General features: G+C 40.2%; 1 protein-coding gene and 1 pseudogene across 7 annotated transcripts in view; one reads left to right on the top strand and one right to left on the bottom strand.

The window, feature by feature from the left end:
- Positions 1-19,518, bottom strand: part of OGT (O-linked N-acetylglucosamine (GlcNAc) transferase) — a 38,260-nt gene extending 18,742 nt beyond the window's left edge. For 6 of the 7 annotated variants that reach the window (XR_009006609.1, XR_009006610.1, XM_007183626.3 and 3 more), the window contains exons 1-12: positions 19,258-19,518; positions 16,237-16,417; positions 15,118-15,361; positions 8,974-9,042; positions 5,572-5,688; positions 3,241-3,320; positions 2,491-2,686; positions 2,091-2,231; positions 1,400-1,500; positions 1,085-1,238; positions 881-982; positions 504-683 (exon numbers count right to left, since the gene is read on the bottom strand). Coding sequence is in view for 5 of the 7 variants with exons in the window: in XM_007183626.3 (XP_007183688.2) it covers positions 504-683; positions 881-982; positions 1,085-1,238; positions 1,400-1,500; positions 2,091-2,231; positions 2,491-2,686; positions 3,241-3,320; positions 5,572-5,688; positions 8,974-9,042; positions 15,118-15,361; positions 16,237-16,417; positions 19,258-19,294 (1,602 nt within the window). In the remaining 2 variants the exon portion in view is untranslated. The remainder of the gene's footprint in view (positions 1-503; positions 684-880; positions 983-1,084; positions 1,239-1,399; positions 1,501-2,090; positions 2,232-2,490; positions 2,687-3,240; positions 3,321-5,571; positions 5,689-8,973; positions 9,043-15,117; positions 15,362-16,236; positions 16,418-19,257) is intronic. The other variant, XM_007183627.3, reaches the window with a different exon arrangement.
- LOC102998356 (suppressor of cytokine signaling 6-like) lies at positions 19,491-24,271 on the top strand (annotated as a pseudogene).
- The last annotated feature ends 545 nt before the right edge of the window (positions 24,272-24,816 follow it).

Below are 24,816 nucleotides of genomic sequence, written 5' to 3'. Positions count from 1 at the left end.
ACATGCCGCGGAGCAGCTGGGCCCGTGAGCCACAATTACTGAGCCTGCGTGTCTGGAGCCTGTGCTCCGCAACAAGAGAGGCCACGATAGTAAGAGGCCCGCGCACAGCGATGAAGAGTGGCTCCCACTTGCCACAACTAGAGAAAGCCCTCACACAGAAACGAAGACCCAACATAGCCATAAATTAAAAATAAATAAATGAATAAATAAATAAAAATTAAAAAAAAAAAAAAAAAAAACTATGGTTTCAAAATTAAAGGAAAACACCATCAGCCTACTGTTAAGTATTTCAGTTAAGGATTCCACCTTATAGAATGGAAGGGGTTATGATCAAGACAGGACACAATGGGAGGGGGGCTTCTGGGCTGGCTCACGAAGCTTCATTTCTCAACTTGGGTGGTAAACACTGTATGATAACTCATTAAGCCATAAATTTGATTCATGTAGTTTTCTGTATCTGTGCTTTACTTTACAACGAAAAGATTAAAACGAAAGACTCGCACCTTATCCAGGCAGAGGTTCCCATGCCTCTCAGCAATAGCCTTCCTGAAGCCATGAGAAAGAGGATATAGCATACTATGATGAGGATGCACAGAAGGCAACCTATTCTTCTCTAACTGGTCAGCCACAATGCTGACCAACTTCTTCATTCGTTCATCATAGTCTGTCCAATCACAGACAATCTAGAGGAGGCAAAAAGAAGTTATTATCCAGAAAACCTTACTCCAAGACTTAACATCTTATGTGTCTTTGGCCTAAAGTAATGTCAGATAACCCAATAAAAAACACTGTCTCCAGCCAAGCTTGGATTAATATGGCACATAACAACTAAAAAGTGATTACAACCCTGAAAGCCAATTACTGGCCCGTTATTCTTTACCTGCAGGCAATGAGCCAGATTACAATAAGCGTCAGGAAAATCAGGTTTAAGCTTCAGAGCAGTGCGATAAGAAGCAATTGCTTCTGGAATATTCCCTGAATCCTGGAAATAAATAAAGTGGGATGGTTAAAATTTTTCCTAAAATTAAAAACATTAGGTGCTAAGATGCATATATTGTAATAAAATATATATAAAAAATAGTACCTTGTGAATGGAAGCCAGATTGCTGTGGGCATCCGCAAATGCAGGGTTAATCTGAATGGCACGAGTATAACACTGCAAGGCTCCCTGAACATCCTGCATCTCCTTTAGAGTGTTTCCCATATTAGAGTAGGCATCAGCAAAGGTAGGACTGATTCTAAAGGAGAGGACAAAGATTTTATTTCTCTAGTACAAAAACCTTTAACCCCCTGTAATATTAATTTAGTCTGCTATTATTAAAAGTCCCACATACCAAATGTGCCAAATGCCAAACCTTTAAAAACTTAGAAGAAAAAAATAAGGCTGTGAGTCTCTTACCGAATAGCCTCCTTATAATGCATCAGAGCTTCCTGCAGTTTTCCCTGCTGCTGCAATACACTTGCTAAATTTGAATGGGCAGCAGCAAACTCTGGGAAGACCTATAAAGATTCAAGATGATAACCGAGGTTTAAAAAAGAAATAACTGCTAAAACAGCAGTAATAACTTACCACAACAAGAACTTTGCTCAAGCACCTTTATATCCCTACACTTCTCTCCACCTTCTCCAAGTCTACTCATTCTTCAAAGCCAAGTAGTTCAAATTCTACCTCTTCCTTTATTTTATACCTCTCCGTGTTTCAAAACATGAGGTAGACCTCTCCTCATCTTAGTTTATGCTGGTAACTCTAGCATCTCTCTCTTCAAAACTCCTACCACACCTACCAACCAACATTACAGCCATCAGGTACTGAAATTATATATTTACTGGTAACTCTTCTTGAACTCTAGCTTACTGTTTAAATTTTTTGTGCCGATCTTATCTACCCATAAAATAACAAACTCAATGTTAAGGATTTTCTTGAATGTCACACAGGACCTCACTCATACCTTAGGTACTCAATTACTGGTTCAACGAATGATTCACCCACTATCTATTTTTAAAAAAGAGGTGGATGACATGGCAAACTTAATTGCCTTCCCTCTACTATCACACAGACAAAATACCCAGCCACACCACCCTCAACATACTTCTAATGCTTTACGATACAAGCGAACTGCCTCTTCAATGTTTCCCTGTTCTCGTTTGATATTGGCTAGGTTATTCAGAGAGTCTGCATGGGTGGGACACAGCCGGAGAGCTGTATTGTAACAATCTTCTGCTTCGGCAACCTAAAAAACAAAACAAACTATTCAAAAACCTATATAGAGGAATCACAGAGCCACCACTGATATTATTCTAACAATTGCTTAGTTAAGCCTAATGGCTGGTAATATTCCAGAAAACAGGTATTTTTGCTATTCTTCCTCTCATCTACAACTCCGAAATTAAACAATTTACCACCTCAATATTTAATGACAATATGTACAAAAATGACTTTTTTTTAATCCCATCAGGTAACAAAGAAAGAGACTGAATAAAAATCCTTACACTGCCCTTCTCTTTGAGAGCGTTGGCTAGGTTGCAATAAGCATCAGGGAAATGTGGTTGCAATTCAATAGCTCGCCTGTAGGTGTCTATTGCCAGATCTATCAGGCCTTGCTCATAGTATACACAAGCCAGGTTGCCATGTACCACTGCATGATTTGGACTCAAGCTTAGGGCACGAAGGTAAGCTGCCACAGCTCTATAAACAGAAACACACACACACACAACGCAACTAACTTTTAATGGATGCTTTGTTACAATTATTTCATTCTATACTATATCAAAGTATATCAATTATAACTAGTTACAATTAATTCATGCCATACTACACTTAACCTCAAAAATCAAAATTGCACCTTTATAAAATGTATTTTTACACTGAAAAATTTTCTATACCCCCATAAGAAACAGACTTTCCTTTGACAACAGCAACAAAAAGTTAAAAGTCAGGATTTACTTAGCTTTCTGAATCAGATAGAAGGAATAATTTAGTCTAAAAGATAACCATTTCAATAGTTTTACAATAAAGGAAATTTCAACTAAACTCCTAGCGAAAGGATAATGGCTTTGTGAAAAGCCAACAATGAAGTCAGGCAACAATAAACCTATAATAAAAGGTAATACAGCAGACCTGAGCAGGGGAAAGCAACATAGTAGAAAAGGAAAGTGTATTTCAATGACCCACTGTGATAATTTCAGTCTAAACTCTCAAGTGTTGATACAACAAAAACTCCAAATAGAACATTCCCTCACCTGTCAAAAATCCGTGCCTCTTTCAAGACATTTCCTAAATTGATATAAGCATCCAGAAAATTGGGGTCAAGGGTGACAGCCTAAAAATTGCAAGACAGTTACTTAGAGCAAGTTAGAATTTCAGATTAACTTCCCAATTACAATTTTTTAGTCTGAGGTAATTTTAGACCTCCAATTACATTTTCTAGTATAATTAAATCTTATTTCTTTCATTTTTAAAACCCAATTATTTTAGTACCCACTCATTATTCACAAATCTCAATGTTATCAAAATAACTTCCCATGTAATATAAGAGCAAAATGTGTCCTGAAGGGAAAAATTTTAAATTGGGTCTGCTCCAATTTTATTGAGCTGAACACTTCTCATGGTTGGCCCCATTTTATTCTCAATTAATCAGCCTAGCTCTTCTAGAAAATAATGGCAGGAAGAAGCAGCAAGCTCTAACTGAAAAAGGAAATACATACCTCAGTAACTACAACTGTATACTCAGACCTTAGTAAGATATGTAATTAGAGCTGTATACTCAGTAAGATACATTACTTCAAGGGGATACTAACCATTAAATGGTTCATTCAAATAGTTCTGAAGCTGTCTTAAAATATGACCAGATATATCTACAGCAGTAATTCTCAACCCTGGCAGTATATTAGAATTCACCTCCTAAATGGAGCCTGGGTTCCATCACAGGCCAGTTAAATCAGACCCTCTGAAAACGGGGCCAGGATATCCATATCTTTTACAAGCTCCTCATGTGCAACCAAGGAGAACCACAGAGCAAGAGAGTAGGTACTACTATAGTGTAATGAATGGAAACCTGAACTGAAATACTGAAAAGGTAAAGGTAATGAGTAACTGTGAATGTATTTAAGATTCATTAAGAACATTCCTCTTCACTTAGATGGCAACTCTGCTGCACTTAACTTACTTAGATTGTCTATAGTAATAGATGTCCACCCCCAAAATTTAACTTTTTATTATGGAAAATTTCGAATATATACAAAAGCAGAGGAATATAACAAACCCTCAAGTCTCCATTACCCAGCTTCAACAATTAAAAAATCATATTCAATTTTATTTAATCTATATTCCAACCTAACTCACCCTCTTCCCAGATCATTCTGAAGCTAATCCCAGACATATCAGTTCATTCGAAAATATTTCAAAATATATTTTAGGGACAATACAGGAATACTTTTTCCTTCTAACATAACCACAATACCAGTATCACCCCTAAAAAAGTGACAGCAATTCCTTAATATCAAATATCCATTCAGTGGTCCAATTTCTGGTTAACTTTGATTGAGGATCCAAATAAGACCCATACAATTAACATGTCTTTGTGAGTTTCTTTAAATCTTTTAAATTAAAAGTTTAATTTAAATCTCCACTTTTATTCCTGTAATTTGTTGAAGAAATCAGATCACTGTCCTATACAGCTTCCCATAGTTTGAATTTGCTGACTGCACCCCTATGGTGTCCTTTAACATGCTTATTATATTTCCCTGTCCCATGTATTTCCTGTGAATTGGTAGAACTACAAGCGTAATCAGATTTGGGTTCTTTTCTCTTTTTGCAAGGCTACTTCACTGGTGGAAGTATTTACTTCTGTCACAAGGTACAAAATGTGGTTTTGTCTCTTTTTTTTGCCACTGATAAATGCCTAAATTTATTATTGGTGATACTCTGATTCTATCATTCCTACTTCATTTATTAGCTGGAACACTTAGAGAAACTTCCCCCATCAACTACTGGGTTACCCTGATGTCCAGTTCATACAGGAGAGAGAGGACAATTGTTTAACCAGTTCTCAAAATGAGTTGCTCCTTATCTTCCAAAGATGACCCATGAACTTCTTCTTAGTATAATTATACTCATGAACTTAAATGTATTTGATAAGTTTCAATATATTTCAGTTATTATTCCCATTGATGCTCAACTCCCATCTTTAGCCAGTAGGAGCCTCTTCCAGTTGCCTCCTGAGTCCTTTTGACATAAATATATCAAAACTTCCTTGCTTTCTGGCACAACAAAGCACTCCAGATTATTTTTGTACATTTCCTGCCCCAGATCTGGAATCAGTCTTTTCACCAAGAAACACTGCTTCTTTACAGTAAAGCTGCCCGTTTAAAAAAAGAATTTTTAATTACTAAAGTACATTTTCAATGCTAAACTGGAAACTGCCATGTACCATCCAGCAAATGCTGCAATACTGTCAGAGAAACAAAGATATTATGTGACTAATTAAGTAAAGGCCTATTATTTAGTTCTAGTAGAAACACCCTGCATACATAAGCACTTCAAAAATACCAATTATTAATTTAACGACTAACCTTTTCAAAGTGATGAATTGCAAGCCAAATCTCCCCTTGTGCATTGAAAACACAGCCAAGATTACTCCAAGCTACTGCAAAGTTCGGTTGCGTCTCAATTGCTTTCAAATAACATGCCTTAGGAGGGGTTAATGAAAGAAGATGGGAGGGGAAGGAGGTAAAGGGAAGGGGGAAAATTTATAAAGGGAAAAAAAAAAGATTGGGGGAGGGGGGAAGAAGGTGATATCATTATTCCTTCTCTGACCAGCCAAAAGTGACCCTGCAGCATAGGCTCGCTTGCGCCAAAACTAATGCGCTGCCACAGCTGGCTGCTCCTGCGCCTGCGCCACCAGAACCCAGGTGCAAACCACCATGTTCAGTTCTGCCAACCAATGACCAACCCTTACACTGGAACTTAACCGTAAAGTCAGTTGCCTTAAGACTCTATGCTGGACTTCTCTTATCTGAACACCTAAGGGCTCTTGCTACGTTTTCAAGTGGTATCTGGAAGGCACCACTTAAGGCTAAGTTCCTCCCCCCCTCCCCCACCCAAGTTTCCCAAAGTCTGTTCTACGATGTGTTAATAGTTATCACTGGAAAAAAGGATTTCACGATCAAATAAATTAGGAAAACAGAAAACAGGTTTCTTGACTACAGGACTTCCCTAAGCCTTTAATAGTATATACACGGTTCCCTGAACTTAGTTGACCATGGAACTCTTCTTTCATTGGACATTTTATGAGAATACCTATAAAACACATTTTGGGAAATGCTGCTCTAAATAAACAATAATGTTCCTCACTAACATCAAAACTATGCTACTGAGGAGGAAAATGCTTTTCTGACAAGCCAGATATCATAAGGCCAGGCTGTAAGTCACATCCTCACAATGCCCATCTCCCAAGGGGGACTGAAGCTGAAACCTCATATGACAGGACTGCACCTAGGTTGAGGTCCCTGTAATGCGAGCGCAAACATCGCTTGCGCAACCTAACAGCATCGCACTGCGCAATCGCTGCGAACTGCTGCGCTACATAGAACACCCCTAGACGCAGCAAACGGCCAACCAGATCCATTAATCTACTAGACAGGCCCATAGAGAATATTTGTTTAATGAGATTAGTTGGACTCAAGGTATGTTAAAACCCAATTTTATCCAAAAAGGCTACAAAATAGGACTGAGGGAGCCAGTCAATCAGATTACTCATCTAGTCAACCGTTCACAGGGGCTCATTCGCACGCATTGCGCATTAACGCTGCGCAGCCTTTGCGCTACTGCAGGGTCACAGCGCATCATCAGAAGAGCAGAATGCTGCAATCCAAACAAAGAAGAAAAAAGGAAAAAATGAACAACAAGAAGAGTTAGAAGCTTTTACTAGTAAATTATCTCTAATAATTTTTAATATCAATTAACTTTTACTTATCTTTGACAGAATTGTGGCTATAGTATAAAACATTCTCTTACATAACTTGCTTGTAAATAAAATTATTTTAAGCTGTTTCTGAAGCCACAAGACAGAAGATTCAGGCATGGAGGCAAATTGTTTTGCTGTGGCAGTTACAAACCCGTTACCATATTTCTCATCATGTGACTTTTCGGTGCGTTCCTTGCTGGAAGAGGAGGAGGTGTGTGTCTGCCCTAGATCCAGGCCTCGAGCTCCCTTCAGCGAGGCACCTTACGCATGGAATAGGAGGTTTCACCCACCTGAAACCTTCTAAATACAATATCAATGGTGAAAAACCAAAAACAAGAGAGAAAATAAAAACAAGATCATTAGTAAAAGTTCAACAAAGCAATTGAAATTCTTTGGATGTCTATTACATATGGGAATGAGGACAGTCTCAAGTCTGTAATATGGGAAACATGCAGAAGGGAGAGGGTTAATCAGGGCTATTGCATACAGCAGGGATTTTTGCTGGAAGAAAGGCTCTTCATTTTCTACAAAGACAACTTAATTTTGCTTCCATCTACTAGGAATATGCTGGCTTGAATTTTCAAATGCACTGATTACAAAAGAAATACATTGCATTTCACTCAAGAGTATTTTCTTGTTCACTAAGTTCTCACAAAAACAGAATAACATTTTTCAAACTAGGTGTCTCCAGAGCTCTGAAATAAAGAAGTCAGCAACCTAAGGCAGGCGCAATGTCTCAGCCTAAACCGATCTCTAAAGCTGCAGTGAAGTGCAATTCATGTTAGCTGTCCGCTTGGTGGGGTGACAATTAATAGACGCTTATCAAATATTTGTTCTATAAATTACCAATTAGATTTATCAGCTAAGATTGAAATCAATTACAATTCATTAGCTGGAAACCTACATAAGGTTAATCCAAAGTGTCAGCAGAATTTATGAGCTATGCACTTAAAACTAGTGCCTTTTAACATCAGATGGTGCTGAAAAGCCTTCTCCCTCCCTGGATGAAGCAGTCAAACAGACAGCTACGCTGCGCATACACTCCACGTATTAGCATGCGCGTGGGGCTCAGAGCAACAGGTGGGAGTTTCAGAAGCATTCTGGTTTCTCCCCACTCCTCACCCCTGCAGCGCGGTTGCGTAAGGTGGCTTGTAACAAGACAATTTCATTTATAAATTTAATTTAAAATTATACCAAAAGCTTTAATAACCCAACCTGGTGTTCAAATTCATTATTTGGAAACACAGAATGCTAAAAGCCACCTTTCCACTTGGGCAAGTTTTCTTTCGATCAGTCCATTTCCCAAACAAACCAGCTTTGTCCTTCTGACTTTTTTTTTTAAAGGAGGTGGGATGGGGAGGAATAAAAGAAGGAAGTAAGGAAGAAAAGAAGGTAGACAACTAGGATTGGAAAAGAGGAAACAGGAACTTGGGGAAGGGAGTGAGGACAAGAAGGGGCAGGATGTTCCAATTATTAATTTGCAATCATTTAACAGCCTTTCTTCCACTGTAAAAAGGGTGAGGAAGATGAAGGGAGGAAGGTTAAATAAGAACTTTAAATGCCAGTATTACAGGGTAACATTTGGATGAAATTCTTCTCCACTTACAAGCCACAAAGGACTTAGAAGAGCAGCATTTTCAATGGCACCTGCATCATATAGGAGTCTTGAGCCAAATCACAGGCGCTCTGCTTGTCACCAGCAGGCAAGCCTCAGATTTGAAGGAATGTTATTTATTCCCACATAAGATCATGATGGAGCCCATTGTTATAAAGATGATCTAGCTCAGCAGAAAGGCTCCAAAATGTTCAGGTTCTTGATTTACCCCCAGATTTAGAACAGATATGCCAAATCCTGGCCCTGCTCTAGTCTGAGGCGATTCATGCCGTCAGTTTTCCTCAGTTTCATAGGACTGTTTTGTGAAGATAGCTCAATGAAGAGTTGAAGACTTGGCAAAAAGTACAAGTATCCATAACACTGATGTTTAAATGTGTTCTATCAAACACCTACCTTGGCTTCTTCCAAGCGACCCAGGGCTTTGAGCAGGTTCCCCAGGTCACTGCGAACACAGTACAAATCCTAGAAACCCAGAGATACTCTGTCATTAATTATACTCTGCTTTGTCAACCAAAGATATCTTGAAATTACTTTTACGTATCTAGCTCCATCATTTTATTGTCAACTAGAGATACTGCTTGACAAATTTAAGAACAGGAACACAATCCCCTCATCCTCAATTCCAAATTCCAAAAAATTTTAAAAACTCATTTGATGGGCTTCCCTGGTGGCGCAGTGGTTGAGAATCTGCCTGCTAATGCAGGGGACACGGGTTCGAGCCCTGGTCTGGGAAGATCCCACATGCCACGGAGCAGCTGGGCCCGTGAGCCACAATTGCTGAGCCTGCGCGTCTGGAGCCTGTGCCCCGCGACGGGAGGGGCCGCGATAGAGAAAGGCCCGCGCACCGCGATGAAGAGCGGTCCCCGCACCGCGATGAAGAGTGGCCCCCGCTTGCCGCAACTGGAGAAAGCCCTCGCACGAACCGAAGACCCAACACAGCCAAAAATAAATAAATAAATAAATAAATTTAAAAAAAAAAAACTCATTTGATGATTAAATCTGACTTGAACTGGCATGAAGTTATTTACAGAATTTATTGATCACACTTAATGTGAATATGCATACCTTTTGCTGCAGAAATATAAATGTGTTTTACTAGAAGGTGCTGCTCCAGACACACCTGGGAGTCATATATGGTATTATCATCTTTCTAAAATCCTAAAAACTCTGAATTTTAAGACGCATTTGATCCCACCAGTTTCAGATAGAAGACTATGGGCCTTGCTATAGCTTCTCCTCTCCCCAAATGTTAGTCACGTTAAAAAAAAAAAAAGCATCAAATGTTTGTTCAACTATTTTGTTCAAGGTTATGATGAACCACTACTACACTGAGGGTCAAAAATTTTCCATAGTGGAAAAAAGGATTTAGCTGCGATTAGTTATTGGCAAACCTACCCTTAGGCTGTCAGAGTATGTAGAAAACTTGACTTCATTTCACTATTAGACAAAAGGATTACCATCCAACCAAAGCTTTAATCCTGGCACCTGGCACTAGATTACTCATTAGTATTAACTGCCATTAGAGTTGAGTGGGCGAATAATGAAAAGCAGTCGACTCGGCTTTTTATTAGCAGCACAATTGTGTTGCTAGTCATCTGACTCACCAGTCCCTTCATCAGTATGAAAGACACATCAGAACAGTGAGCTTAAATTTTTATTTGTCCTTGGTTTGCCTTGTCAGTCAACAAGCAAAGACAATGGCAATAAGGAGTAAGCTTATCATTCCAAACTGTTCCACGTGTGGAAGAGCCTGACACTAAGTCCTAGAAAGTGAAATTTTGTCAACTGTGCCAAAGTATCATCATATATACTACTCTATGTGCAACTGTATTATGGTTTCCACAATCAGGTGATAATTTTACTGATAAACAGCTTTTGTGATTGTATATTATCATCCACCAAGTGAACAAAAAGTCAGCCAGCAAAGAATAGGCTGCCACAGAACACCCTTATGGTTGGCCATACTGAGTCAGTTCCATGAGCTACCTGATCTGTCTGTCCATGGAGCAATGACTAGTGTTTTGGGAGAAAATGGTGGTCTCCCGTGACCTCAAGCACAAAAGGCTAATACTAATCCTCATAGGTATCATTAATCTTATTACAGACTTAGCATCCTCTAATGAGTCTAAGTATTTTTCAACCCTATTTATACTCTCAGAAGTAATGAATTCTATAATCTTGCTATCTACTTTGTATGATTTTTTCCCCCTAAACTTTAAGAGCTACCGTTATGTTTTGGCAGACCATGACTGAACAATCCAATCTGTTCAAATTCCTTCTACTATATCTCATTATCGTGGTTATACATCTTTGGACTTTTACCAATTCCTATTTCTTTTCTGAGCCATAATAATCAGAAGTCTTGCAATAATTCTCCAACAATGACCCTAATGGGCTATACATCTTAGCCAACTGTTGCATAATTTTACCCTCTAGTTTCTATAAACTCTTGGATGCATGCCATCCAAGTACTGACAGTGTATGTACCTATATTTAGTTATATCATCTAGACCCATTACAGCATACTAAATCAAGTTAACACAATGCCCACAGTTAAAAATAGATTATCTTCAAGATCACTATAAAATAATCAATAAGGCAGTTTTAGAAAAAGGTAAAACATATCATATTAAATATAATAGTGAAATCCAATTCTCCCATTGGAAATCTAAACCTTCATGCATGAATAACTAACTTCCAGAAAATTCAAGGATACCACTATTCTCCCCAAAGTTCAAAACCTAAGACATCAGTTCCGCTTCATTAGTCACATTGAAACAATATCTGCTAAGAGAATCACAATTCTCAAACCCAGCCCATTGTGTCCATTCCTAGGTTAATATCTTCTATGCAAACCTTTATTCAATTCAACAATATGCCTGGAACTGTAGGGAAATAAATTAATAGAATCCTTATCTTCAAAGGGCTTACAATCTATGTGGAAAGACAAAACACATACCTATTAAACAGCCACATAGTGGTAAAGAAATGAACTCAAAGAAGAAATTTTAAGCCAGGCCTTAAAGGATGAGTACGGTTTTAACAGACAAAGGAGGAGGACATTGCAGACAAGGGAAAATACTATGAATAAAGGTAAGGAGACGGAAATGAGTAAGAATCTGCTGTATAACAACCCTTCCTGAGATAGCATTTATTTCCCACCTTTCCTCCTAGAGCCCCCCCACCCCCACCCACAACATCTATATACACACGAAATAAAATCAGGTTGATTAAAGCCTACAGTAGTTCTCAATTGCCTCTCAAATTAAATTCAAACTCCTCAGCCTCTATTCTTTCTCAATCTTCCAATTGACTCTCCTCTACTACACTCACTTCTTGTTACTACTTGACTCACCACTTCAGCCAAGGAAGTCTACTTGCTATTTACCTTCCTACAGAATGCTTAGGTTATAAGCATCCACTCGAGAAAATCTTCTGATTAATACTCCCTAAGAATAATCATCTGAGGAGCTTACACCTTTTTTCCTTTATGGGTCAGGTCCTGTCTCATATTATAATCCACAACTCCCCCCGCAACACATCTCCCCAATTCCTAACAAAGCACTGTACACACAATAAGCACTCAAGTATTTAAATGTGACATTTGCACAGCAAACTTACAAAAAGCAGAGCAGAGAGGGACAGAAATACAGTTGACCCTCTGCATCTGCAGATGCAGAAACTGTGGACTCTTGAGGGCCAACTGTACTACACCACTGTTTATAAGGGGCTTGAGCACCCACAGATTTTGGTATCCGTGGGGGGTCCTAGAACCAATCCCCCACGGATACCTAGGGATGACTGTATAAGGCTTTCTACAGTTTAGCTGTATGACTGAGACTCGCAACAGTAACAAATAACATGACAGTAACACGTGATGGTCAGGATGCCAGTAGCCCTCAGTGCTATGCATCCACAATCAAAACAGAAGCAATGGTTCAAAAACCTATAGACTCAGAAACAGAGTTCCTTAGAGCAACTCAGTATTATAGCCATCTTACAAAGAACATTTTATACATAATTCATAAAAGGGATTGCCAAGCATGGGCAACTCTAGTGAGTTACCATGTGAAAGATTACCAGCTGCAACAGCACCTTCAAATACAATGGACTAATATTTTAGTGAAATTATTAAATCACCCAATATTACAGAAGCCAATTCAGAATGTAAAAATATGAAAAAGCTCTACTTCTTAAAAGTAATTTCTATAATCAAGTCACAGAATAACTTCTAAACTGACATACCATTAACTTAAAAAGACAAACACTATTGAAAACAGGTTGCCAAGACCACCACCTTAACATTTTACTTTTTCACTACTGCAAAACCAAAATAACCTGAGTTTCTTTAACTATTTTTCATAGAATGCCAACTACATCTGTGATTCAGACCAGCAATGCACTGCCAACAAGAGCACAATCTAGGAACAGACTCAAGATTCTCTGTCAGTACTGAATTGACACAGGCATTTGACAGTAAGCTTAAATCTAGTTAAGACTAGATACCCTGAAATGAATTAAAACATGATCACTACGGTATATTTAGGTGAAATCAAGGCAGTAGGCACAGTCCCTTTTTCATTCTTACTGGTAAAGACAGAAATAAAGCAGCACCTTCCACTAAAAGAAACAGAACCAGATGGGAATGCACAGCTGTTCAATGCCTTCAAGGGGTAGTCCCATGATTTATTTTAGTATTATCTTACTTCTTTGGTAGGGCACAATGATAAGCTTCCTGTTAACAGGTTAGATATTGAAAAGCATGGTTCTGTCTCCCACTTTAGCTTTCCCTTCTCATCATACTCCTACAGTTTGGTATACTGTCAGCAGCAATGACTGCTCTGCGATACATGTAGGCAACTGGAAACCTGAGCAAAGGGGATCAGAGTTCCAAGGTGTTTGGGCCCACGGCTGTGTAAGAGGGCACAAGTGAATGTATACGCAATCAACAAGTGAAGGATGGAACCAACCTTAATTAATAAAGGGAAAGAATTTACTGTGACAATTAGGTACACAAGTGAGCCCTGAGCCTTGGCAAGAACAAGGTGCAAGCCCCAGTGGCAGCACATACAGGGTTCCCTAAAACTTTCTGTAACTAGCTAGATGGTACTGCAATAAAAATTACAAAAAAGTCACTCAAATTTACATATATATGCATTGAGTATCTCCAAAAGGATACATAAGAAATTAGTTTCATCAGCTACCTCCAAGAAGGGTAGCTGGGAGACTTTTCACTGTATCCATACAAAAAGCAATAAATAAAATTTAAAATTTTACAATCAAAATTAACGGAAAAAACAACTGTTCATAGATATGATAAAAAGTGATTTCAGATCTTTGCATAAACTACTATATTAAGCTTCAGTTTCCCACCTGTAAAATAAGGATTAAGGGACAGCAGAATGGTTTTCAAACTGTGCTCAAGGGCTGCCTTGAGGGGTGGATGCCCTCTGGGTACCCAGATAAAAAGGGTTTCCTTTATTTCTTCTCTCTACAATGTTTGCTTTCAAGATATTCAGACTCAGCTTTTAATATCCACTTCACCATTACTAGCTGTTTGATCCCAAGAAAGTTAACATAACCCCCGAGTCTGTTTTTAAGTGGTAAAATTGGAACAGATACCATCTACTTTGAAGGATCATTGTGAGCATTAATAAAGACCAACGTCTGAATGGCACAATGTCTGAGCACATAGTAGACTTTCAATAAATGGTAGCTATAATAGTTAATTATTAACCACTTCAAGGGTTGGTGCAAAGCTAAATGTTGATGACGTAGCTCAGAAACATATTCTTAAATGTTTTCTGGATTCCTATAATCTCCCTCTTTATCACTTTCCTGTTATGTCTATCTTATTTCCCTAACTACATCAAAAGTTCTAAGGGCAAGCCTTACTTTTTCTGTGTACCTTTCAGAAACCTTAACACATTGTGAACTTAATGTCTGCCAACTGGGCCTCACTTGTTCCCCGGAAAACATCTGCAATTTAGACAAAAAAATTTTTAGAACTAATCAAAAGCCTGGTGTGCATACTATCACCTCTATTCTACCACTTCTAATTATGTAGAAAGAAAAGAGAATAGGATATTGAGGGAAAAAATTTGCAGCCTAGTTTTCATGTCACGGATCCATATACTGACATCTTAACTATTCTATATTACAGATTAAGGCCCTTCTTCCATTATTCCTTGAAAATCAATTAACTGTTGCAAACATGTTATAGCAGAAGTTACCCAAATTTAATCAAAAGAGCCCAAAGAAACAATGTCATGTGTTCTGTACTTTTACGGGCATTATAAAGATAGACGTAGAGTTTCTTGCAATAAGGATAATTTTTATGCTCTCAAATAACTTGCTAGATAAAATAATTTTTTTTAAAACATAACACAGACCTGAGTCAAAGCAATTTCACCATTTTAAGTAGACAAAACATTTCCAAACTCTTGACTTTTTTCCATGCAAAAACCTATAAGTATCAAACTGTTTCCTTCAGGGCTTTTGTGAAGGGAAAATAATAACCATTAAAATTATACTCACAGGATTGTACTGAAGAGCAGAGACGTAAGCTTGTACTGCCCCTTCCATGTCGCCTGCTGCTACCAAAGCGGCTGCCAGGTTAATATAACCATCGATGAAATCTGGTTTGAGACGCAATGCATGCCGGTAATGCTCAATTGCTTCCTGCAACTGCCCTCTTTCCTTGTACACATTCCCCAAATTCGAATAGGCTTCTGCCAGAAGAGGGTTCTGTTTAATTGCCAGAGTACTAAAGTGGGCAGATCTGGAAAAGGGGAAAAGTATTCATGCATGAGTATGCATGTTACAGAAAGAAGGTATGGCCCATATGCAACTCAAACAGTTTCTGAAGATCCTGTGTATTGCTCATTATATAATAATACATTATCTTTTAACTAGCACATAGTAGGAAAAATTTTGGAAATCAAAGTTTTTCAGAAGTGGAGGAATTCCAGATTTCAAATTGGAACACTCTTTTTTCTTACGAGATAAAATTCTTAACTAGAGTCTCATTACCAAACTGCCTCATTGTAAACCATGATCGTTAAGATCAAGAATAAAAATGCTATGTGCGTGAGTCTCATTTTCCATTTCTTGAAAAGATTCAATGACGCACACCTTTAAATATCTAAATAAGCCAAAATGACAATTTATTAAAAGGATAAGAACACAGATTCTTCCCTTTTGATTAATTCAACTGATTAGCTAAAAGTAGCACATCATAATGACTTGATGGCATCTGCAACTTGAACCACATATGCACCTCCTACCACAGCATATACACCTTCATCTCTGAGCATTTCTGTCCCTCAAGCTGACACATCTTACAAAGGTAAGAGTGGATGCTCAGATGTATACTAAGAATAATTACCTGAATAGAGTTTTAAAAAAGCAGCAGACGTAGGTGGAAAGAACTAGAAAAGGTCCCTAGTCATACTGATAATATAACCACCACCACAAAAGGAGGGAGGTAAAACTGGCAGCTGGGCATGTCACAAGTGGGCAAGAGAGCAGATGTGCGTTGGTGGCTCCAGGTGAAACCCAGTACTGGAAAAATTTCAAGTTCAAATATTTAAGTATCATTTTTCAAGCTTAGCACCCAGAGGCAGCAATCACCAGCATCACCCCCACATCTCCTACCTGTCCAGCCTTCGACACTGGAAGTGTATAGATGAAAGTAATAAAAGTACACCAGTATTGTCTGGCTCTTGTCTCCAGAGCTGCATGCAGTGTCTCTCAGCTGCCTCAAAATCTCCTGCCTGATATTCTCGATGTGCCAACTCTGCTAACCCTTGGAAGGAAAGCATACGTTTCGTTGGTTCTGGAGAATCATCAAAACATTTGAGGGAAGGGGAGGGGAAAACAAAAAGTTAGAAATGCAAACAAAAAAATGTAAAAATATGGTATATTAAACTTAAAGATGAAAATGCTTGAAACTATGTAAAGCACTAGAGTGTTCTGCACGTTACTGATACCCCCAAGTTAATATCAAGTGCAGAATTAGCATTTTTAGAATTCGCCCATTAACTTTCTTTCCCAGACCAGACAGAAATATTTACTTCCAAAGGAGATTACATAATGACAAAAAATACTTCGTATTTTTAAGTTACAAATCAGAAGTAGCATCTAAAGAGTCACGAAACATTATTCCTCATACCTTAGTTAACACAGAAAAACAAAATATAAAACATGTGATTTGCAAGGTCACATAGATTTAATAATGTCAGAATAACCTACTGGGAAACTTAATACTTTGTCCCATGTTCTAGGTTGGATCTGTGGGGGGTGGAGTACTGGTAACAATCTCTCTCTTAACCTGGGTTGGGGGCACCAGATACGTAGTGAACTCAATTATATTGTTGCTTTTGTATATTTCACAACTTAATTTTTTAATTACTTTAAGGGCAACACTAGAAACAAGCACAGGGGAAAAAAAACTAAAAGTCAAGGTGCTATTTTTAAAACAGCTGATAAACAAGATGAATTCATCTGTCAAGAGCCAAAATATTTAAAGGGATCATCAAACATTTTAAATAAAGACCCAAGATTACATTGCTCCTCTACCATCCCAAACTCACACTGAGACCAAATTAGCTAAATCCCACCCACGCTGGTTTAACACTAGCATTTTCCAAAGACCTCGGATACTGACTAAAGGATTAAGACACTGCAAACAACCCTGTGTAAACCAAGCAGTTACCTACAACTGCAATGATTTTTTAAAAGAATGGGAAAACACTAAAATATAAAACCATTCGATAAAGCACAACAGAATAACAAATGAAAGCACTTTGCTGTGTGTAAGTGACTTCGTTCAGATATATAAAGATAAAGGGTATACATCTAAAGCCCAGAGAGGGAAAACAACAACAAGCTACCTAAGTATCAATTGTAGATACCTACTTAATAATACATTACTGGGAATTTGACCACACCACTTTAGATAGCGTGGGAAAGAAACATTGTACACATTACTTAAATTCTACCAAGGTCAGAGTGACAAGCTCAAATTTGAGCCTAGACCCCCAATCATTAGAGCTGGTGAGTGAACTGTATTCACAGGAACGCAAAGTAAATTTCCTAACAGAATGCACAGCTAGCTGACCACTAACATAAGAGCAGAGAGACCTGCATCCAACTCTGGGGGCGGTTATATCTCTGAGAAAAACTAGAAAATCACATTTTAGACAAGCCTCTAGAACTTCCTAGCTCCTTATTTTAAGACATTATTAACTTTTCAAGGCCGCCTGCTATTTTAACGCTCGAAATGACAACTTCCTCAAATAAAATAACACGTAGAAAAGGGCAAACTAGTACAGGAGAATCTAGGACAGAATCTTAAATCTTTAAAAATCCCTGAGAGGGAGGGGAACACTGACTAATAACTAATCCCACTACCTACAATCATGGATAAGACAATTGAAGATTCACTTCTTAGTGCGCAATGTTCAAAAACAATAAAATCCTTGACACATCTCAACTGAGAAATCAACAAAAAAATAACCTCGTGGGAAACCTTAGAACCGCAGCCCAATCCCCCCCTCCCTCCCGCCCCAAATAGCCTCAATATGGAAAGGCAGCTGAAGGACACTCCTATAATTTGGTTGTTTCCTTATTTTTAGTACCAAATACTCTCGACTAATTGTCTAAAAGGGCAACCGCCTTGTACTTGTGCAGCTACACTCCAGTTGCTTTACAAACTCTTCAAGCAGGGATGAAAACTTAAAAAAAATACACCCCCTATGAATAAAGAGATACCGGGCTAAAGAATGGGGATGGAAGACCCAGAGGCGGCGGCGGAGGAATACAGGGAGAAAGTAACACAAAGCGAGAAACTGGCGGGCAGGATGGTCAACGCCAAAGCCCCAACACCAGGGTGGTTTCTCCCCAAGGGTAGGAAGTGGACCGCAGGGCTGGCAACCTCGCGAAGGAAAGGGTGTGGCTCCATGCGGGAGGGGAGGGAGGAGGACTGGGTGGGAAATCCAGGCTGGGGGCAGCGGCTGGAATTGAGCGATGGCAAAAGGAACCCCTGGAAATTTCCAATCGAAACCGGGGCCACTCAACCGAAGACACAGCAGAAAGGCGCTGCCCGGCGGGGTGCTGCTTCCAAATCCTCTCTTGTCGAGGTTACTCGAAGCACACCCAGGAGCTTGTGCTCGTCCTTGGGGTGATACAAAGTGAGGATACGATTACCTCGGAACGGCACCCCCGCCCTCGATTGACAGAGGACCACCAAATCGGGCTAAGGGGAGCAGGGTGGAGGGGGACGTGGAGGGGGAAGAGGAGGGGGCGGTGAGCTGAATTAGGAGAGAATACGGCGGCGAAGGCAAGTGAAAGGCAGCGAGAAGGGCAGGGGTTCCAATGCACTCCATTCCGAGACATCCTAAGTGCGCACGTGTGGAAGAAGCGTCCCGAGAGAGTAGAAGGCTAGAAAATGCATAGGATTACAAAGCAAGAAAGGAAGCAAAAAACAAGCAAGCGAAAGGAAATGTTTAAGGAACGGACGACAGCAGAAACCCCGATCGGATGTCGGTAGACGACGAAAAGCTCAGCGATGCCACTGATGTAATGGGGATGGCTAGAGGGAAGGGAGTGATGAGAGGCAGAGGACGGCGCGAGACCCCAAGGGGGCGTCTGCCAAGGTAGAAGAGACACCGGTACCTGTGCTGTCGGCCACGTTGCCCACGGAAGACGCCATCTGGAGCTTCTGGAGGGAGTGCGAAAAGGGGGTAATCGAGTCCCGCTGCCGCCACTACTGGCAAGAATGTTTCTAGAGGTAGCAAATACAAGGGCAGCAGCCGTACCACTGCTTTGGCAGGCTTAAGCGGCGGCAACAGTTACATACACTGAACCTTAGGAACTCTGGTCGGCTATCTATCTCTCACGGTCTTGAAATGGCGGCGACGGCTCCTCGGCCGAGACAACACGGACCGGAACTACTTTCTGTTACAATCAAGTACCAGCGCGGAAGTAGCGCGGTAACCACTTACGTCAAAATGACTATAATCAAAGTCACTCTTTCCTATGTAGCCTTCCGCACAGGGCCCATTGCGACAAACACGATTTGTGTCGAGAGCGCATGCGAGCAACCCTGTCAACCCAACTCGCGGCTAGGGCACTGTCTGGGGCAGGACCGTCCAAGTTTTCTACTAGCGAAGCGGAAGGTGAAAAAGAAACATACACATGATGGCTACATTTTTGCCAGAGTGGTAAAGTATATAGTCTACTACCTAGCCAAGAACGTAGATTTTAATAGAAATGCCAAAGGCATCTACAAAAGTTTCATCAACTTTATTTGTACAAAAAAGGATAGTTACAAGGTTGATGAATCAATTCTGAGCAAGTAAATTTAAATGGTTATATTTCAAAGGCCGGGATTCAAAACGATGGTGGAGAGGGTTCCAATTAGAACACATCTTAATTCTGATTCCAGCCATTGATTTAAGCACTTTGATGAAAAAGATTGAGAGTTTCACAGGACCAAGTGAACCCAAGCATCTCAGATTTGGGCCATATGGCCCGAAATTTCCAAATCCTTTTGGTGTTCAGGATAGTTTTGCCCACAGTATTATGGCAAATGCTTCATAACTCGGGGACATGCTGAGAGTTTGCACTCCAAAGGCAGCAGCCATAAAAATGTTAAAGACGATTCATATTCGTCAAAATCCATGACCCTTCTGAGTTGTGACTTCATTTCCACCACGTAGCTCTGCAGAACGTTACAATCGGTGATATCATTTAACTCAAGGCAGCTCAACAATGATAAGTGGATTAATTTGCCATCTACCTAAACCACACGTCGAGATTGAAGCTAAGTTGCCTCCACTTATTGAACAAATCAGTACTTTATGATCCTCCTGCAGTTTCAAGTCCACTGTTCAGACATTTTGTCACATTGGTATTAATTTATATCTCATCTCTTGTTCCAGGAAGGATTTAAGGTAGCTTGCCACATCAGCAAGAAATTATAAACCAATGGAGACAACAAGTTGTGTCTCTCGGAGCCTTCTTTTTTCTAAAAGAAATAAAAAAGTCCTTGATCTAAGAAAACAAGTCGGTGAATTTCTTCAAAATGTTTCTACTACCTAGCCAACTGACTACACACACACACACCCTTAAGTCCTCAAATTTTGCTTCAATTTCTTTGAGACAGTTCACATACTGTTAATTATGGATATGGGCACAGAGGAAATTTGTAATATTGATCATTTCTTCTATCACATCCATAATTACGAGTCAGATGCAGTGAAAAAGACAAAGTTCACTACACAAACTCTCCTGGAAATTGGGCACCAACCTCTTCTCTTAATTTGATTTAACTGGTAAAACCTTTTTCTCTCCGCTCCCCCCCCCCAACCCCGGCAGAAGTGCTCCATCTGTGGTGAATAAAATCAGCTTTTCAACTTTTAGAACGGACTTCTCAGATTCCACTGGCAGATGTTTAGGCCTTACTGATTAGTGGGTGCTAGCTAATTAAGTAAAACTCTTCTTCTTGTTAAATGCCAGATTATGTTCCCAGCCAGGCAGGCTATTTGGCCCATCCATACTTGTGGTCTAAGTTTCCTTATCCTGAGAGGAGTCAAAGGACGCTGCTGTGGAAAGCTGGGTGGTGGGGCTCACAGTGATTCAATAAGGAAAAACTCCTGTTGGAGTCTCAAGAACCCCCTCCAGGTACCTTCCAGCAGTAGCACCTGGAGGGTTTAGTTGGAAGGACTTATCAGATAAACGCATCTTCTTTGGCCAATCAAGTAACATTTACTAGAGTGCAAGGCACTGTGGGAGACACAAAAATCAGCAAGACAAGATCTTTGCCCTCAAGGATATTGAAGCCCAGTTACGTAGACACAAAAAGCCACTAGAGCATAAAACAGAAGAGTATTATTAAGGTGATAAAATACATCACTGTCTATAAATATCTGAGGAGGGAACAGTCACTTCAGGCTGGAGGAGGGTGACCAAGAAGGCCTGACCTGGGCATTGATGGGGGTGCTTTTGTGTGTTCTCTTTCACACTGATTTCTGTTTGTTTTTCTCCCTTTTATGGGCAGCAATTCTAAATTCAGAATCACCTAAAATAAACCAGGCGCTTCTTCCACCGCAATCCCAAACTTTGACACCGTAATAATACCGCTAATGGTGTATTCGTTTTCTGTTACTGTCTCGCAAATTGCCCACCAATTTAGCGGCTTGAAACAACGCACACTTCAGAGCAGTCGCGCCAGCGCTCGGCGAGGGAGCCGGAGACACGCTCTGGCCGCCGCCGCCGCCGCCGCCGCCGCGCAGTTGCCGCTGGAAAATGGCTCCAAAGGTTCAATGAAGCTGGAAAAATACATAGATGTAGCGCCGCAGGCTCTCCAGATGTTTGGGGATAATATTCCAGAGAGAGATCGACCCCCACCCCCCGGAGTAGCTAACCATTCATAACGAAGAAAATTCGTTTTAAAACCTTCCGGAAATCTTTGAGCTCGAATAAAAGTAAAGAAACTGATTTCATGGTAGCACAGCAACCATCACTAGCCAGTGAGTTTGGAAAAAATGATTCCTTATTTGGTAGCTGCTATGGTAAAGACATGGCCAGCTGTGATATCAACAGGGAAGATGAAAAAGGTAGAACAAAATAGATCAAAGACTGAAAGCCTAATGGGTACATTAAAAAGGCGGCTTTCTGCAGAACAAAAGCAGAAAAGCAAGGGGAGCACACCCTCTGGGAGCTCTGCCAGATGAGGATACGTTTTCCTCTCCTCAGCACCAATAGTCTTTAAAGATGCGAGAGCTCAAAAGACCAATAAGGTCCACTTTCCTCGTCAATCATCACTATAGTCCTACCCCTTAGTCTCTTGACCTACAAACTCTGAGGAGCGGTGTATCAAAATGGAGGAAGTGAGATTCAAAGCCCTGTTTCTTTCTTCCAATCCAAATCCAACACGGAAGGATGTCTGAAAAGATTTTCACAGTCTTCAGCCTGAAACTGTGTGCCGAGAACAAAATAATTCATTAAAGAGTTCAGGGGCTTCCCTGGTGGCGCAGTGGTTGAGAATCTGCCTGCCAATGCAGGGCACACGGGTTCGAGCCCTGGTCTGGGAAGATCCCACATGCCGCGGAGCAACTAGGCCCGTGAGCCACAATTACTGAGCCTGCGCGTCTGGAGCCTGTGCTCCGCAACAAGAGAGGCCGCGATAGTGAGAGGCCCGCGCACCGTGATGAAGAGTGGCCCCCACTTGCCACAACTAGAGAAAGCCCTCGCACAGAAACGAAGACCCAACACAGCCATAAATAAATAAATAAATAGATTTTTTTTAAAAAAGAGTTCAGAATCTCAGAATGGAGATTTGCGTCTTCACCACAATGAACACGTGCCTGTAGTTATTGGACTTACCCGTCAAGACTGCGTTTGGTATTCTGTGCCTAGAAATGAGGGGGATGTATGCTTTGGAAGGATCGCCTATTGTCTGGACAGTTTTCCCATGGAAATTTCTGCAGTTCCTTCTCAAGCGGGAGAGAACTCTTTCTCCAAAAATAAAAACGAGGACCTAGTCATTGCCCCAGAGATCTTTGTGGACAAGTCTGTGTATGGCTTGTTCATTGGCACCTCAGGTGTCACACTGCAAAGCCCAAGAGTGAGTCATGATGATGTCCCTCCACACTCACCATTGCCACCTCCAACGCAGAAAAATCAAATCCAAAGTTACGTCGGTGGACTTACCAGCACAGATGTCCATGCGTCTGAAAGTATACGTGCTATCATTTGAATTTTGATCCTGACTCTGCTCCTGTGGTTGCAAGAGTTTCTTTCTTTTCTTTAATTTATTCATTTTTAAAATTGATTTATTTTTGGCTGCATTGGGTCTTCATTGCTGCGTGCAGGCTTTCTCTAGTTGTGGCGAGTGGGGGCTACTCTTTGTTGTGGTGCACGGGCTTCTCATTGCGGTGGCTTCTCTTGTTGTGGAGCACCGGCTCTAAGCACACGAGCCTCAGCAGTTGTGGCTCACGGGTCAGTAGTTGTGGCTCGCAGGCTCTAGCTCTAGAGCACAGGCTCAGTAGTTGTGGCACACGGGCTTAGTTGCTCCATGGCATGTGGGATCTTCCTGGACCAGGGCTCAAACCCATGTCCCCTGCATTGGCAGGCAGATTCTCAGCCACTGCACCACCAGGGAAGCCCAAGAGTTTGTGACTCAGTGGAAAGTAGTGGTCTTATGGTTGTGACAAGCTTTGCAGAGAAGCTGAGAAAACTTGTGAAATAAGGATAGTGCTGGGGACAAATCACATGCTGGGAGACAGAAGGAAATCTAGCAAATGTGCCAGATGGTTCTTTTCTTGCTCCGGCTAGTTCTGATGACTGTTATCTTTTAAGCTCCAGCTTTCGCTTCCATGGTAAACACTTCACACTAGAATTGAGCACTCAAATGTTAGGTTTTGCTTTTATGAACAACCAGATGTGGATGGACAATTTGCTGATCTAATTAAACATTCAACCAGGGACTCTGAAAATGGAGCTTTTTGTTATTCAAGGTCTCGGTTGCCTGGATATGCAATTTACCCTGTCAGACTGACCAAACAAGTATCACGATTCCTGCAGGTGCTATTTTGTTATATGTCAGTATATCAGAATAGACTTATTTCAAAAACTGCCTTTGCCAAACAAAATGAAGAATTATTGACAGGAGAAGCACTACTGAAAGATTAGGAGAACCCTGCATCATGCACTTTGGGTTCCAGAAAAAGAGACTGAAATATAATTTACAAACTTTCATTACTATCAAAATCTTTTGCTGCAATAACTGTTAAAGATTTAGGTGAAAAGAGTAATCAATTTGTTTAGGGGTGGGGCAGTATTGCCAACGTGTCTTGAGTTTATTTTTGGTTCTTTAAAAAGGAAAGTCTTGAGGTTTGAGAAGTGTGAATTGTCTTCCATTGTATGCAAAATAATCACAATGTAAATTATCAAATTCTCCTTAATCTGTGCCTCCCCCCAAGTCCTTTGCTGCTATCCATTGTGATTTTTAGACATTAAGAACACATTTCACATGTATGCAACCCAAAGTAAAGTTGAATGAAACTTTTAGAATAAAAATGGTGGTCTCTTTAAATGGCCTATTTTCAAAAGATAGTGTTGAAGAAACATACCCATGTGATAAAATGCAAAATTTATATATACACTAAAAATGATTTTTAATCTCATACTGTAGAAAGATTTAGAATTATGAATTGACCTAGCTTGGGT

Source organism: Balaenoptera acutorostrata, chromosome X (assembly GCF_949987535.1).
Source record: "Balaenoptera acutorostrata chromosome X, mBalAcu1.1, whole genome shotgun sequence".
In the NCBI taxonomy this organism is placed as follows: domain Eukaryota; kingdom Metazoa; phylum Chordata; class Mammalia; order Artiodactyla; family Balaenopteridae; genus Balaenoptera; species Balaenoptera acutorostrata.
The sequence above is the reverse complement of the archived record's forward strand: the minus strand, read 5'-3'. Positions and strand labels throughout refer to the sequence as shown.